General features: G+C 47.0%; 1 protein-coding gene across 6 annotated transcripts; it reads left to right on the top strand.

The window, feature by feature from the left end:
* The first annotated feature begins 267 nt into the window (after positions 1-267).
* Positions 268-16,640, top strand: PAN2 (poly(A) specific ribonuclease subunit PAN2). 6 transcript variants are annotated; one of them, XM_080935133.1, is made up of 26 exons: positions 268-384; positions 1,000-1,398; positions 4,928-5,097; positions 5,195-5,315; positions 5,464-5,541; positions 5,864-6,131; positions 6,919-7,261; positions 7,449-7,545; positions 8,771-8,887; positions 9,025-9,144; positions 9,378-9,506; positions 9,619-9,818; positions 9,923-10,056; positions 10,186-10,292; positions 10,447-10,545; positions 10,643-10,713; positions 10,817-10,958; positions 11,266-11,406; positions 11,540-11,599; positions 12,032-12,122; positions 13,265-13,422; positions 13,516-13,659; positions 13,788-13,967; positions 14,750-14,843; positions 15,904-16,101; positions 16,378-16,640. In XM_080935133.1, the coding sequence occupies exons 2-26, from the start codon at positions 1,117-1,119 to the stop codon at positions 16,410-16,412; spliced, it is 3,579 nt and encodes a 1,192-aa protein (XP_080791259.1). In that variant the 5' UTR covers positions 268-384; positions 1,000-1,116; the 3' UTR covers positions 16,413-16,640. The 6 variants fall into 6 exon arrangements, 5 of the variants coding, with proteins under 5 accessions (XP_080791259.1, XP_080791257.1, XP_080791258.1 ...); XM_080935131.1 differs by having other exon boundaries at positions 15,904-16,136; XM_080935132.1 differs by having other exon boundaries at positions 9,920-10,056.
* Positions 16,641-17,054: the final 414 nt, after the last annotated feature.

Raw genomic sequence — 17,054 nt, 5'->3', positions numbered from 1 at the left:
TTGTTTCTAAGTCTAAAGTTAATTTTGTTTAACAAAACTCAAGAGCGAAGGGATTACTTTTCGTAACACCAAGTAGGTCTGTGCCTGACTCAGTTTGTCCACGGTGGCATTCCGTAACCTTGTTTTGGCGGCGGAGCTTACGTCACAGCCTTCTCCGGAGCCGCCTGTACCTGGCCCCTTCTGATTGGCTGAAAGGAGCCCGTGGCCCCTGCTGATTGGTGGCGATGACTGCCAATCCGCCGTCTGTCTTGCTTGTGTTAGGTTGAGCCGAGGCGGGGGAGTAGTAGGGAAACTGGAATTTCCCGCGGAGCTGACGGCGTTTTCTCTTCCCCCTACTCGTTTGAATTCCACGCGCTCCAAAATATCCGCCATGGAGAAATCTTGGTAATGACCCATTCCCCGTAAGCATCCCAGGAACACGTCTTGACCTTTGCCCTAATCCTTCCCCTCCTGTCCCCTGCGCTGGGGGAGAATTCTGGGTAACCAGTTTCTCTGGTTCGCTCAAAGAATTCTGGGTAGCTATCCGTTTCCATTACTCCCCCGCCCCCCCGCCCAGTTTGTGGATAACTGGCCGTTCTTGTTACCCACCCCCTGGAGAATGCTGGGTAACCACTGTAAAGGATTCTGGGAAACTGACTTGTCTTGATCCCTTCACTGCCCAGCCCCTTTGTCTCATGTCCAATTCTAGGAAACAAGCAACTCAGCTCTCCACCAAACTTCAGCCCCTGTCATACCCGCTTCCTTCACCTTGTGGTTCAGAAGATAGGGAAGTCAAGAATTAGATCATTTGGTGGGGTGGTAGAAAACTTAGAAAGTTTAGAGGTGCGGAGTAAGGGTCACCGTTGTCTCACTTTACAACATTGCCCGTGTCCCCTTCCTGCATGCTTCCTTCCTTGCCTGGCAGTCTCATCCCTCTGCCTGCCTCGTTGCCCTGTCCACATAGAAGACACTTTCAGTACTTAGGCCTATCCCTGACTGAGCTGCCTCTTTCCCTTGCAGGCAAGGATGTCCATTCTAGGTTCACTGGTGCTGTCCTGCTGAAGCCTGGGTCAGGTGTCTGTAGGAACCCCAGCAAGGGAGGGTGTGTCTCAGGTCTGACCAGCGGCCATTATCGTCATGAACTTTGAGGGTCTGGATCCCGGACTGGCCGATTTTTCTCCAGCTATGCATTCTACACTGGACCCAGTCCTGGATGCCCACCTGAATCCAAGTTTGCTACAGAATGTGGAGCTGGACCCAGAGGGGGTGGCCTTGGAGGCACTGCCCGTCCAGGAGTCGGTGCATATAATGGAAGGTGTCTACTCTGAGTTGCACAGCGTGGTGGCTGAAGTGGGAGTGCCTGTGTCTGTCTCCCACTTTGATTTACAGGAGGAGATGCTGTGGGTGGGGAGCCACGGGGTAAGAACTATACCCCTTTCTGAAGGCTGAAAGGGTGTATTAGAAATCTCTATCTGGCCTTGCCCAAGAACAGCTGTTTGATGGGAGTCAAAACCGAGTTGAAGTGATTAGAGTTAGCTGGGTCTCTCAACCAAGAGGGGAGTGGAGAATTGTGGAATCTAGGCTCCAGAGATTAACTACATATTTAGTCTCATAAGGCATTCCACTCTGCCAGTTTGCCCATCACTTACTGTGTGATATCTTTCTCTATAGTCCAGACTGACCTAGAACTCAATCCTGCTTTTGCTTCCGAAGTGCTGAGTTTACTTGTGTGCAGCCATATCTGACTGCTGTTGATTGTTTTTTTAAGATGGGGGTCTCCTCTATCCCAGTCTGGCCTTGAACTTTATGTATGGCCAAGGATGGTCTTGAATTTCTGATCCTCCTGCCTCTGTCTTCTGAGTGCTGAGAATATAGGCACCAAAACTTTATTTAGTGTATGTCATGCTTGGATAAAACGCAGGACCTTGTACACAGCAAGGAAGCACCATGCTCACTTCTACATGTTGAATCCTGTTTTTGTCTTAAGATGGGGTTTTGCTGTGTAACCCAGGCTGGCCTCAGATTCACAGTCCTACCCTCATCTCCAGAGCTGAGGGGATGGGCACACCACTGACCGAGCTCAGCCATGTTTTCAGTACCTGTACCCATCCCTTCGTCTTTAGTTTTTTACCCAGTTTAGAATTGGGTGTGGGGTCGGGGTTTGAAACAGTTTTACTCTGTAGCACCTTCTGATCTGGGACTTACTATGCAACCCAGGGTGGCTTTGAACTAGGGGCAGCCTTATCTCAACCCCTCAGTGCTGGTGTTTCAGGAATGTGCCACACCTGGTTTATAACTGTAGAATGTTTAATGAATGTTTTTTGGATACCTATTGGGATTATTTTGTCTTCTCTTCCTGATGTTAGTCTTAGCAGTTATCAGTGTTAATTTTTAAATGTGTATTAATATATGTTATGAAACCAAATAGGTTCTGTAAGACCTTGTTTGTTTGTTTTTTTTTTTTTAACAGAAATCTGTGTTAGACTCCCATGGTTTTGTATAGACTGGTAGGAACAGATGCAGAAAGCTGTGTCAGACTCCCGTGGTATTGTATGGAATGCTGAGTACAGCATGCAGGAACCACAAGTAACTTTAAACGAATTGAGCCAACTAGGTAGCTCTGTTGCTTGCTATCTTTGCAATATACTGAATAATTTCCCTTTTACCTTTTTTATTCCGGGCTGGCTTTGAACTTGGTTTATAGCTAAGAATGACTTTGAACTCATGTATACATCTCCAAGCTGTGTTACAGTTACAGGCATATACCACTCTGCCTAGTTGAACTAGTCTTTTTTTTTTTTTTAAAGACAGGATTTCTTTGTGTAGCCCTGGCTGTCCTAGAACTCACTCTGTAGACTAGGCTGGACTCAAACACAGATCTACCTGCCTTTCCCTCCTCAGTGCTTGAATTTGAAGCAATCACCCCCATGCCTAGCTTTGCACTTTAAAAAAAGTAGATTGTGTGGAAGCTGAAAGGTAGGCATTTATTCATTTAACCTCTTTCCTTTGTCAGAGTGAAGAACACACAAAGTAAGATGGGGTGTGAATCACTGATAAGAAGTTTCCTGGAATACAAGAGGCCTTGGGGTCCAACCTTAGCACCCCTCACCCCCACAGGCCCTAGGATCCAGCCTTAGTTCCTACCCCCTACACACCTTGGGATCCAACCTTGGTGTCTCTCCACAGGCCTTGACGTTAGTATCCTCCCAGCCTCAGGCCCCGGAATCCTTTAGTCTATATGTTGAAGGCATGGGAAAATTCGGCTTTTCCAGTGCTTGAGTATTAAGGCCAAGACCTTACACATGCTAGGCAAGTGTTTTACAACTGAGTTATATCCCCACCTTCTGAAATTAGTAAGCCAACTGCTAGGTGCCATAACTTAATTATAAGGCATAGGTTTGTAGTAGGCAGTTAACAAAACAAAACACAACAATCCATGAATCAAGGCTGGACTGTTAGTCCACGCCTTTAATCCCAGCACTTGGAATACAGAAGCAGATGGATTTCTGTTAGTTTGAGGCCAGCTACATCTGCAAAATGAATCCCAAAACAGTCTCAAAAATATGTAAGTAAGAAAGAAAATAAATAAATAAATAAATTTTAAAAGAAATGGGATTCAAGGTGTGCACATGTCTGTCTGTAATCTCAGTGCTTGAGAATTCAAGACAGGTTGCATAAGGTCCAGGCCACCAAATACTATGTAGCAAGAACCTATCTCAAAATAAAGTAAAAGAAAAAAGGCTGGGGATCTGTCTAAGCTGAGTACTTGCCTAGCACATGTGAACCCTTAGGTTTGATTCCTAGTACTGAATAAAACAAAAGAAAAGCACAAATGTGATTAAAACAAAAACCTCTTGAGAGCAAATGAGGTTATAAGTGAGGAGGTTTATGTTTCAAGGGATCCAAAGAGGGGAAACTGTAAGGTAGTGACACAGATTTAATTCCACTCTGGAGACAGGCTGGACAGCCATGGCTGCATAGTGTGACCCTCTCTCAAACCACAACAAGGAAGGCACACACATAAGGAGTCAGAAAGTCATGTCGGAGGTCGGGAGTGAACGATATGCCAGAGCAGGGTAGGTGTCTGTCTGTTCTGGTCCATAGCCATTGACTGTATGGGTTGCTCACTTGCTGTAGAGATTAAGATTTAAGCAAATGAGACTCCAGAGGCAGATGCAGAAAGGTCTCTGAGTTTGAAGCCAACCTGGTCTTTATGACAAATTCCAGAACATCCAAGGATACACAGAGAGAGACTCTGCCTCAAAAGCAACAAAAAGGTTTAGCCATGAAGCAAGGTCTGATATCAGCACTTTGGGGGCTTAGGCAGGCTTTTCTGGACTATATGAGACTTTTTTTTTTTAAAATAAAGACCAAAAACACCACCCTAAAACTTGACCATAGAGTAAGTGGCGAGTGGAGGATCAGCTTATGTCCCTGGCCTTCTGAAGGAACACATCTCTAGTTACCTGAAGCATTGCCTGTCATCACCATCACAGTGAGAATAAAATGAAAGTTTATATAAGTATTCTGTGCTGGGTGAATGTGTTAAAATTACCTGTTGCCTTCCAGAGGATCTGGGTTAGTGTCTCAGCACCCATGTGGCAGCTGACAACTAACTCCAAGGGATCTGGTACCCTCTTCCAGTCTCTCTAGAACATACACACAGATAAAAAAATTAAAAACATAAAAAAAACTTGTATAAACCCTCATTTTATTCTCACTCTGACCATAATGATAGGTAATGTTTCAGCTAATAATTAAAAATAATTTACAAAAATAATAATTTGAATTAAGTAAGGCAGAGCAATTGTTGCTTTGTCACTAAGATTGACTGATCCCTAGCCTTATGCCTCGATTGGATAGGAAGGGAATCGGAGGAATGCTCAATCCTTGGCAAGTATATGCCATGCCCCTGCCTCACCCAGCCGTGTGTTTTCATTGTTCCCAGGGCCATGCCACTTCCTTCTTCGGTCCAGCTCTGGAGCGCTACTCATCCTTTCAGGTCAATGGCAGTGATGACATTCGGCAAATCCAGAGCCTGGAGAACGGTATCCTCTTCCTCACCAAGAACAACCTCAAGTACATGGCCCGTGGGGGGCTCATTATATTTGACTATTTGTAAGTGGCCTTTCGGTCCAGCTGGGAAAGGGGGACGTTACAGGGAAACTGTAGAGCTGGCAGCTGGTGAGGCCCTGGTGTGGCTCTTCTCACACAGGCTGGATGAGAGTGAGGACATGCACAGTCTCCTTCTGGCAGACAACAACACTCTGCTTGTTGGTGGGCTGCAGAACCACATACTGGAGATTGATCTGAACACTGTCCAGGAGACTCAAAAGGTATGAACTTGGGTCGTGCCCAGGAAAGACATGTGGGAGCTGAGGTCGTTGTGGGGCTATGCTTGAGCTGTAGTGTGTTGAGATATGGGTAGGACCTCTGTCTCTTAGTTGCGAGAAATCACGTCACTGGCTTCTCCTGTTTCTCTAGTATGCAGTTGAAACACCCGGAGTCGCCATCATGAGACAGACAAATCGCTTCTTCTTCTGTGGCCACACATCTGGCAAGGTAACAGATTCCATGTCTCTTCGCACCGTGGCCTGTTTCACTAGATATTGGGGTCTACTTTCTCTGCGAGTTAGAGATGAGGAGTTAAGTCTTGCCCTGTTTGGTGTGTTGAGATTACTCTATAGCTAGGTACCTTGAAGGCAAAAGGATAAATGAGCTCTCTGGACCATCCCTTCTAACCCTTGGCTTTTCTTTCCGCCTTTCTTTGCTCTGACAGTATCCTAGAGCCTTGGTCTTCCATGGCAGGGCCTCTCAGTGTTAAGTAGGTGGTAGGATCTCTTTTTTCTCACAGGTGACAGATAACAAGTCTTTTCTTCTTCAGGTTTCCCTGCGAGACCTCCGTAGTTTTAAAGTGGAGCATGAATTTGATGCTTTCTCAGGGAGTCTGTCAGACTTTGATGTTCATGGAAACCTGCTGGCTGCCTGCGGCTTCTCCAGCCGCCTCACTGGCCTGGCCTGTGACCGTTTCCTCAAGGTGTATGACCTGCGCATGATGCGTGCCATCACTCCCCTTCAGGTGCACGTGGATCCGGCCTTTTTGCGTTTCATCCCCACGTACACTTCCCGCCTTGCTATCATCTCCCAGTCAGGTACGATGGGCGCAGCTCTGGGTAGGACGGGTGCAGCTCTGGGTAGGACGGGCGCAGCTCTGGGTAGGACAGGTGCAGCTCTGGGTAGGACAGGTGCAGCTCTGGGTAGGATGGGTGCAGGAAGATGGTGAATTCAAGACCTGACAGGGCAACATAGTGATGCCTTGTCTTAAGAAAGAAAAACAGGGCAAGCCAGGGCTGCAACCAGATGACAGAGTGATTGCCCATAAGGTGGGAGGCCCCCTACATTATATAGTGTCTTTATACGCCAGATAGTGTCTCTCTACACCAGATAGTATCTTCTATATACCATATATATCTCCTATGCACCAGCATTTCAGTGTATTTATTGTTTTTGTATAGAACCAGAGTTGGGTTCCCAACACCTACAGGTTTGGTTGGAGGTCTCAGTGGATCTCATGCCCTCTTCTGGCCTCTGCAGGCACCTGCACTGGTGTGTATATCCCAACACACATACATATAATTAAAAAATAAGTCTTAGCTGGATGTGGTGACACATACCTTTAATGGCAGCACACAAGAGGCAGAGGCATGTAGAGCTCTGAGTTTGAGGCCACCTTGATCTTCAGAGTTTAGGACAGCAAGGGCTACACAGAGAGACCCTGTCTTAAGGCTAGGTGGAATGACTGGAGACGCGCCTTTGCTAGGAGTGAAGCCCCCACCCCCTGTCACTCCCTATGATTATGTCTCCTGATGTTAGAAGAGGGTAAAGGGTTTTCTCTTTTACTTTCTAGGGCTCACTGGTCTGTCCCTTTTCCCCTTCTAGGTCAGTGCCAGTTTTGTGAACCCACAGGCCTGGCCAACCCAGCTGACATCTTCCATGTGAATCCTGTGGGACCTCTGCTCATGACATTTGACGTGTCAGCCAGCAAGCAGGCTTTGGCCTTTGGGGATTCCGAGGGCTGTGTGCATCTCTGGACTGACTCCCCTGAGCCGTCCTTCAACCCCTACTCCCGAGAGACTGAATTTGCTCTGCCCTGTCTTGTGGACTCACTGCCTCCTCTGGACTGGAGCCAGGATCTGCTGCCACTTTCCCTTATTCCTGTCCCACTCACCACTGACACGCTGCTCTCCGACTGGCCTGCTGCCAACTCTGCTCCTGCTCCCAGGTTGCACCTCACTGCTGGGCTGGGGGGTCGAGGGGAATAGGGAAGCTTTTGTTAGCCTGGCTATTATTCCACTGCTGTAGTTATTGTTGTCTACCTTAAATGCTTTTTCTTCTTCTGAACCCATGGGTTGGGAACTGCATGGGTGGCTGTCATGGCCCCTCAAGCCTAGAACTACACTGGATTATAGGCGAGCACCACCTGTGGATGCAGAAATTCTTCGAACCATGAAGAAAGTGGGCTTCATTGGCTATGCTCCCAACCCTCGAACCAGGCTGCGCAACCAGGTGTGTTCAGAGACGAGCCCTACTGTGCTTTCCTATCTCTTATTAGTATTTGTTTTGTTTTTAGACAGTCAAGTTTGGGACGTGTGTGCAGAATTTAAGAAACTCTGCTTGTTATGTCTAATACATAATGATAAGGTTTTATTCCTTAGGATGGTTATTTGGTTGAAGAAAAGACATTATTTATATCTTGTTGTTAAATGCCAAACAAATGTTATGAGCACTCTGTACCAGAGCTTTCCAAAGGGAAGCTATAGGCTAGAGCAGTTAAGAACAGTGTAATGGGGCTGGAGAGATGGCTCAGTGGTTAGAGCACTGACCGCTCTTCCAGAGGTCCTGAGTTCAATTCCCAGTAACCACATGGTGGCTCACAACCATCTGTAATGGGATCTGATAGTGTGTCTGAAGACAGTGACAGTGTGCTCATATACATTAAATAAATAATTCTTTGAGAGAGAGTGCGAGTGTGTAGGCATGCGTGTATCACAGCACATGTGTCGGTCTGAGGATGACTTTTGCCCCAGTTTTATGGTTGTTGACAGTGTGATGTGAGTTTTATGGTGGTTGACAGTGTGATGTGCTGTTTTCTAAGGCAAACCAAAAGCATATTCTCAGTGCTCTTCCTGTCTTCACTGGCAGCATTTTGATGGGAGACCTTTTATATGTTTGTGACAGATAAAAGTAAAGTAGATGGCAGGGCTTCAGATCTTTAAAATCATAAATCACGTACAAATTAGACTTAGTTGCATTGCACTAACCAATGTGAATATATTTCTGCAAGCATGGTTCTGTTAAAATAAAGTTTTAAAAATAAGAAAAGAACTAAGTAGGCACTGGGTAAGGTGGCGTACACTGGCAACGCCCGCCCTGGATGGCTGAATGTTCAAGGTTTTCTTGTGTGCATATTGAATTTGAGGCCAGCCTTGGCTATATGAGTCCCTGTCTCAAAAAAAATAAAATTAAAAATAAATAAAATAAAGACAGAGTCAGGTGTGATGGCACATGCCTTTAATTCCAGAACTTAAAGAGGTAAAGATAGTTCAAGGCTAGCCTGGTCTACATACTGAATTTCAGGCCAACTAGGGCTACATAGTGAGACCATGTCTCAAAACAAAACAAAACAAAACAAAAAAACATCAGAAAGGAAAAAGAAGGGGAAGTCAAAGATGTTAAACAATCCAATGGAGTTTCTTTCTCTTTTTCAAAAACAAAAAACCAAAACTCCTAGATTCCTTATCGACTAAAGGAGTCAGACCATGAATTTGACAACTTCAGCCAAGTCACCGAGTCACCGGCAGGGCGAGAAGAGGAACCTCTCCACACAGTTTCTAAGAAATACCGGAAGGTGCTGGGGACACTGAGTCAGGGTCTGGTGGGGAGTGTGGGGAAAGGGTATCACATGGCATGGAATTGGATGCAGTTCCTCCACAACTCTAGACCCGGGAAGTCCAAAGTCCTCATTCCACTCAAACTGTGCCTTAGGTAACCATCAAATATTCCAAGCTAGGACTGGAAGACTTTGACTTTAAACACTACAATAAGACTCTGTTTGCTGGGTTAGAGCCTCACATCCCCAATGCCTACTGTAACTGTATGATCCAGGTAAGGGCTGGCTCTCCCTGAGCTTGCACATGCCTCCTGCTTTCTGTATTCCCACTGCCCCTTTGTTCCTCCTCTGTTCTCCCTAGGTCTCCTCTACTGTACCGTCCCTTATACCTCTGTCTCCTCTGTGAGCTCCAGTGGAGTCACACTTTGTATCCAGCAGCTCCCAGAGCCCCACTCCCATCTTTCCCTGCTCCCAGTTACCCACACCAACTCTCCTGCTCCCCCTCCAGGTGCTCTATTTCTTGGAGCCTGTTCGCTGTCTGATCCAGAACCACCTTTGTCAGAAGGAGTTCTGTCTGGCATGCGAGCTTGGCTTCCTCTTCCACATGCTGGACCTCTCGCGTGGCGATCCTTGTCAGGTCAGTCCTCTGTGACCTGGGACACTCAAAACAGCAAGGGACAGAAGGTAGATGGTTGAAAAGGGCACCGCTGTGCAAACAGCACATTTCTGTCAACATAACCCTCTTCCAGGGCAGTAATTTCCTCCGAGCTTTCCGGACTATTCCTGAGGCCTCAGCACTAGGTCTCATCCTGGCTGACTCTGATGAGGCTTCAGGCAAGGGCAGTCTGGCGAGGCTCATCCAGAGGTGGAACCGCTTCATCCTCACTCAGCTACATCAGGATATGCAGGAGCTGGAAGTTCCCCAGGCTTATCGAGGTGCTGGAGGCAGGTATGGAACTAGATGAGTAAAGCCCCCAAAGCAGGCTCCCTGGGACTGAGGGGTCTTCTAACACTTGGTGTGCGTATGTGTGTTACCCTCACCTCTCTCAGCAGTTTCTGCTCATCAGGGGACTCCGTCATCGGACAGCTGTTCAGCTGTGAGATGGAGAACTGCAGCCTCTGCCGCTGTGGCAGTGAGACTGTGCGGGCCTCATCTACCCTGCTCTTCACACTCTCCTACCCTGAGGGTAGCATCTGTGGTATTCCCTGCACCTGGGTCGGGAGGCTCCCTCAGATAACTTGTAACACCACTGAGGGGCTGGGGGGGGTATGGGTAGAGGGGAGAGCTTGGAGTGACGTGTCAAGTGTCTCCTCAGATAAAACCGGCAAGAACTATGACTTTGCTCAGGTGCTAAAGCGAAGCATCTGCCTGGAGCAGAACACGCAGGCCTGGTGTGACACCTGTGAGAAGTACCAGCCCACAGTGAGTAGCCATGGTCCCTTAATGCATGTAGGGTATGCCAGTGTTAGCATGGCTTTCCAGGGTCTACAGGGTGGGGAGGAACTCCACTTTTACGAATCCTGTCTAGGCTTTGTATTTTCTGTAGACTCTGCCATTTTTTGTTTTCTTCTCTCAGATTCAGACCCGAAACATCCGACATCTGCCAGATATTCTTGTCATTAACTGTGAAGTGAATAGCTCAAAAGAGGCTGATTTCTGGAGACTGCAAGCTGAGGTAGTGAGCAGGACTGGAAGCAGGACTTCCCAGGACTCCTTTGTCTTTACTTTTTGCGTTACGTCTGTATATGATATGTTCTTTCCTTTGTGTTCAGGTCGCCTTCAAAATAGCAGTGAAGAAGTTCGGAGGGGAAATGAAGAGCAAGGAGTTTGCTTTAGCTGATTGGTGGGTGCATCTTAGGGTTGTCAGATGATGGAACTACTTGCTGACTCCTCTGTTCACTGGCTACATATCTTTAGAGCACATTGCTACTTCTTTGTCCTAATAGGAAGGAACTGAGGAGTCCAGAGGGATTTCTCTGTTGTTCCTCCATTGAGGAGCTGAAGAATGTCTGGCTTCCATTTTCCATCCGCATGAAGATGACCAAGAACAAAGGGCTGGACGTGTGCAACTGGGCTGATGAGCATGAGGTACAGGCGGTTGGAAAAGTGGGAAGAAGAGAGGGACTGAGGGAGCAGAGGCAGAGTGGAAGGTGAGGCAGAGCAGCAGATGGAGGGCCTCAGAGGAGCAAGAAAAGGGTTAAAACGTGTCTCTCACCAGTTCTGGGGTTGTCTAGAAGAACTCAGTGTAGAGCTGGGAAGTCATAGATGGGCTAAAATGGAGATTACCTACCCTGGCTCCCCATTCCCAGGACTCCCTGCCCTCTTCCCTTTGTCCCCATCCCCCATCCCACACCCCATCCTTAAACTTAGCTTAACAGCCTGGGTCCCCTCACAGTGGGGTCCAGCCAGGGCAGAGGAGCATGGTGTCTGTGTGTATGACCTGACGGCTACTGTGGCACACATCCTGGACTCACGGACAGGAGGCAGCTTGGTGGCTCACATCAGAGTTGGCGAGACCTACCACCAGCGGAAGGAGGTGAGTGAAACGGCTCGGAGAACAGCACTCCTGGAGGACACGGCTGTGGTGCAGACCTAGTCTGTGCTCAAGCTCTTGGCAAGGAGACAGCTAGCTATCTCTTTGACTTTAGCCTGGCTCTTTACCTGCACAGGGTGTGACTCACCAGCAGTGGTATCTCTTCAATGACTTCCTTATTGAACCTATTGATAAGGTAAGTCAAAACGTGTTCTGTTCCCTGTCTCATTCTTTTGGGGAGGTTCAGAGTGGGCGTTGCTGTGTTACTCAGGTTGTTCTTGTATTCACTGGGCAGCCTAGGGTACCGTTGACCTGGTCTCTAGAGTGCTGCCGTGACTGCAGGTGTAATTACAGCCCATCCCCCTTCACCTGCCTGTCTGTCAGTGTCCTTCTCTTCGGGCCCCGTAGAATGCTGGGAAGGTTCATGATAACTCTAGAGAAGCTTTGGGAATAAATGGCATCAGGAGACTTAAAAAAAACTAGCACCTGGGGTCCTGACACAGTCTTTTTCTTTTCTTAAAGAGTGAGGTAGTGTTCAGAATTCAACCCAGAGCCTTAGGCACAGTAGGCGACTGACTGTTCTACCGCTGAGCTACCCCTCCAGCCCCCTGTGTTCTGTCTCCTCTAGTATGAAGCTGTGCAGTTTGATATGAATTGGAAAGTACCTGCTATCCTGTATTATGTCAAAAGGAATCTCAATTCCAGATACAACCTGAACAGTAAGTGGTACAGAGTGGTCCAATGGCTTAGGCAGTTTAAGTTGGACTCGGGAAAAAGCCTAGGGAACAACTTTGTAGTATTCGGGATTGGTAGCTGGTGCTAACTCTTCCGAGGATACTAAAGAAATTCGTGCTGATAAGATCTTAAGTTTGGAAGCTGGCTGCGGATGGTAGTTTACACCTGTAATCCCAGCATTCAAAAGGCTGTGGCAGGAGGATTGCTATGAGTTCATGACCTGAGCCTACCTGGGCTATAGAGTAAGAACCATTTCAAACAACAAAACAAAATTAAGTAGTTAATTTTGAATCTAGAAGTTCTGAGATGGAGTGCTGGATACTTGATAAGACTGGCTTAGGGTAACATTTAGATTCTGGACACCCCTGTCCTCTTTGGAGTGGTCTGAATGAGGATGGCCATCATAGCATAGCTTCCTTTTCAAATGAAATTTATTGTTGCTTTGTGTGTGTGTGTGTGTGTGTGTGTGTGTGTGTGTGTGTGTAGAGACCAGGGGACAGCTTTGTGATGTCAGTTTCCCCTTCCACGTTATGTGGATACCAGACACCCAAACTCGGCTTGTCAGGCTTGTGAAGCAAGTGCTCTTCCCATGGGGCCAGCTGGCCCCAGTTCCAGCCATTATCCTCAAGTGCTTATCTCTTCTGTGGGCATGGCTCCTTCAGAGGTACCAACTTGGTACCTTTAAATTATAGTTTCTCTGTAGCTTGTTTTTTTCTGAACTTTGTAAGCTAAGGTCCAAACTGAAAACCTTATTCTGTCTTTTCTACCATTTCTGTCTTTTTCTTGGTCTGTTTATTGATAATTTTCTGATTTGATCTGTTGTGTTAGCAGATATAGTTTCTCTTTAAATTTTTTATTAGTTTAATTTACTCAGTGTGTGGCATTAGTATGTGTGCCACAGCTGAATGTGGGATGAGGAGTTTGTGGGAGTAGGTGCTTTCCTTCCTCCATGTGGATTCGGGGGTCAGCCTCAGGCTGTAGACTTGGCCACCCAGGTATACTCCTTGTCCCCAAATGCTTTGGTTATCAAGAGATCTCAGTATTGACAGACAGCCTCTGAGCAGCCCTCTTGGGGTCTCCCCTAGCCACTTCCCTAGCCCCAGTCTCCTCTGCATTCTCTTTCCAGTCAAGAACCCCATTGAGGCTAGTGTGCTGCTGGCGGAAGCCTCTCTGGCACGGAAGCAACGGAAAACACACACTACCTTTATTCCACTGATGCTGAATGAGATGCCACAGGTTGGGGACCTGGTAGGCCTTGATGCCGAGTTTGTCACTCTTAATGAGGTAACCAAAGCTAAAAGATGGGACATGGGGACAGAGCTCTGAGGATATTAGGCGTTGTGTTTCTCTGGTGTCCGCATTAACCCTGTGACATAGGAAGAAGCAGAGTTACGAAGTGACGGCACCAAGTCCACCATTAAGCCGAGCCAGATGTCAGTTGCTAGGATCACCTGTGTTCGGGGCCAAGGGCCTAATGAGGGCATCCCCTTCATTGACGACTACATCTCCACACAGGAGCAGGTATGAGGGTGTGGGGGCATTGAAGTCAACCCTGCGCTTAACAGAGACTGCTTAAGAAACTGGGAAGAGTGGCAGTAAGAGACCATGCCTTCTCCAGCTCAGTGATTTGCCTTTTCCTTTGCTGCTAGGTAGTAGATTACTTGACTCAGTACTCGGGAATAAAGCCAGGAGACCTTGACGCCAAAATCTCCTCAAAGCACCTCACAACTCTCAAGTCTACCTACTTAAAGCTTCGCTTTCTCATTGATATTGGAGTCAAGTTTGTGGGTCATGGTCTGCAGAAGGACTTCCGGGTCATCAACCTCATGGTTTGGACAGGGCTTATTTCAGAGTGTCCTTGTTGTTGTCATTGTCCTTTGTTTCTTGTTTGGGGTTTTTTTTTTTTTTTTTTGGTTTGTTTTTGTTTTTGATACAGTGTCTCACTAAGTGGCTCTGGCTGCCTATAACTAGTTATGTTGAACAGGGTGGCTTCAGACTCACAGAGGTCCACCTGCCTCCTCCTAGTGTTAGGACTAATGGCATATCTTACCATGTCTGGTACTTCCCCCAACAAACAGCCTTCTTCCCACCCAACCTGCTCCCAGCACCCTCATTCACTAAAAATATGTTTATTGGTGTGTGCATTCATACCTCTTCCTGCAAGTACTGAGGTCATGTGTAGAGGTCAGAGGTCAACTTGTGCATGGTGACTCTCCCTTCACATGGGTCCTGGTTGTTGTTGTTTTTTTTTTAATTAATTAATTAACTTATTTATTTATTTAATGTGACTACACTGTTGCTGTTTTCAGACAGACCAGAAGAGGGCATCTGATCCCATTACAGATGGTTGTGAGCCACCATGTGGTTGCTGGGAACTGAACTCAGGACCCTTGGAAGAGCAGTCAATGCGTCAGTGCTCTTAACCACTGAGCCGTCTCTCCAGCCAGGTCCTGGGGATTGAAGTAAGGTTGTCAGGCTTGGTGGCAAATGGCCTTACCTGTTGAGCCTGCCTTGCTGGCCTCAGAGTTTCTCTTAAGGACCAGCTTCTGAGGTGCATATCTAAGAATGGGGTCATCTGTCTCAAGGCTTCTGTTCTTCTGGTCCCTGCCAGGTACCCAAGGACCAAGTACTTGACACAGTCTACCTGTTCCACATGCCCCGCAAACGAATGATTTCCCTACGATTCCTTGCGTGGTACTTTCTAGGTGAGTTGCTCTACTTTGTGTGCCCTATAGAAAGAACTGATTAAGAGTAGAAAACATTCAGAGCAGGGAATGGGGGGACTGGAGAGGTGGCTCAGTGGTTAAGAGCACTAACTGCTCTTCCAGAGGTCCTGAGTTCAAATCCCAGCAACCACATGATGGCTCACAACCATCTGTAATGGGATCAGATGCTCTCTTCTGGTGTTTTTGAAGACATCGACAGTGTACTTACATAAGACAAATAAATAAATCTTAAAAGATGAGGGGACGCAGATCAGTTGGTAGAGTACTTGCTTAGAGCCAGCACCACATGAAACTGGACAGTGTGGCATTCAGGAGACACAGAAGAAACAGAACTTTAAAGTTAGTCTCAGTATATAATGACTTCAAGGTCAGCCTGGGCTACAAAAGGCCTAGGGTTTTTTTTGTTTTGTTTTTGTTTTGTTTTGTTTTTTTTTAAGGGAGTAGAAAGCACAAGGAGGCTGATGCTTTCAGCCGTTTAAGTTCGAAGCCAGCATTGGCAGTAGAGGAGATATTGTCCTAACAAGAACAAAAGCCCAGGGATGGTTGTTCACACCTTATTTTCAACACTCAGGAGGCAGAGGCCAGCCTGGTCTACAAACTGAGTTCTAGGACAGGCAGGGGCTACATAGAGAAACCTTGTCTTTAAACAAACAAACAAAAAACCTACAACAACAACCAAGAATGGGAAACATTTTGGTATAAGGAGTAGTTATTTCTCAGTTTGAATTACCATTTTCTGCTAATGGCTTCAGTTAGCCACTATCTCTAACTTAAGAAGACATTGTCTGGGTCTGAAGAGTTGGCTGAGTGGTTAGGAGTTTCTGTTGCTCTTGCAGAGGAGTACTTAGGTGACAGCTCACAACCATCTGACACCCTCTTCTGACCTTCACTGTGACCATGTACACCCACAGAGCACATCCATAAATGCAGGGAAACATCCAGTAAACATAAAATAGGAAGAGTCTGCATGTGTGCTTTCTGGGTGTCAGGATAGAAACAGGGTGCTTTGTGAGTTCCCTAAATACTGTGTTTACCTCAGACCTGAAGATTCAAGGTGAGACCCATGACAGTATTGAGGATGCACGTACAGCCCTTCAACTCTACCGAAAGTATCTGGAGCTAAGCAAGAATGGTACTGAGCCTGAGTCCTTCCACAAGGTGCTCAAGGCTCTCTACGAGAAGGGCCGCAAGATGGACTGGAAGGTGCCTGAGCCTGAGAGCCAGACAAGCCCCAAGAGTAAGCCTGGGCCGAGGCAAGGGACGCAGGGCAGGGTAGGTTTTGGTGGCATATGTAGAGCTTGTACACCACCCTAGGATTATAGCAGTACTACTCGATCGTGAAGCATTGTTTGTAAGTCAGTGAGAGACACACTGGTGTGTAGCTGCTTGCCCAACTCTGAAACGTCTGAAGAAGGTCCAGGCCTTGCCCTCCTTCCTCATGTTTTTCCTGCAGAGAGAGTGTCCTGGTGCCTTCTCTGTTCACCCTGGTCTCCGTGATTCTGTCTCCTAACAGACGCAGCTGTCTTCTCCTCAGTGCTGGCACTGTGAGCTGCCTTCCCTTTCAGTGCTCAGTTCCCCAAACTGAGAGGTGGCGTCTCAAGTTGGCTTTACCCTGTCCACTTCCAGACCTGGATCTGCTCAGGGTCTACAGACGGTGCTATTAATAGACTGGAAAGCAGCAGAATTGTTGCAAAGGTTCTAGCTGCCAGACTCCCCCTTTATCCTCTGCAAAACAGTGGGCCAGAAACAAAGCGTAAAGTGACCCAGGTGGAGTGATTGGTGTCTGTCATAAATATCCCAGGTAACTGTTACCTATACAAGAGCTCTACCAGAACTCTCAGTTCCCAGCCAGCTAGAGAACTGAAATTCTGGGCAGTCACAGGGTGCAGAGTTCCAGACAGCTCAAGCATCCAACTGCTGGAGAAACAGCGGCTGGATGGACCAGCTTGTAGAGTCTCCATGGGCTAATCAAACCAGTGTGGAGGAAGTTGAGCTACTGGCTTCATTCCTGACCACAGCTGAGAAGTATCTGTCTTCCATACATTCTGTCTGGAGTTTTGTTTTATTTTTTAAAAAAATTTATTAAAACAGCATGTTTTATAAAATAAAAATATTTTTATCTCATTGGGAACCTGCTAGTGTGGGATTCTTTGGCTTTTGTCTTTCTTTCTTTCTTTCTTTGTTTTAACT

Source organism: Micromys minutus (genome assembly GCF_963924665.1).
Source record: "Micromys minutus genome assembly, chromosome: 22".
Taxonomy (NCBI): domain Eukaryota; kingdom Metazoa; phylum Chordata; class Mammalia; order Rodentia; family Muridae; genus Micromys; species Micromys minutus.
Note: the sequence above shows the minus strand (reverse complement) of the source record. Positions and strands in the feature narration are given on the sequence as shown.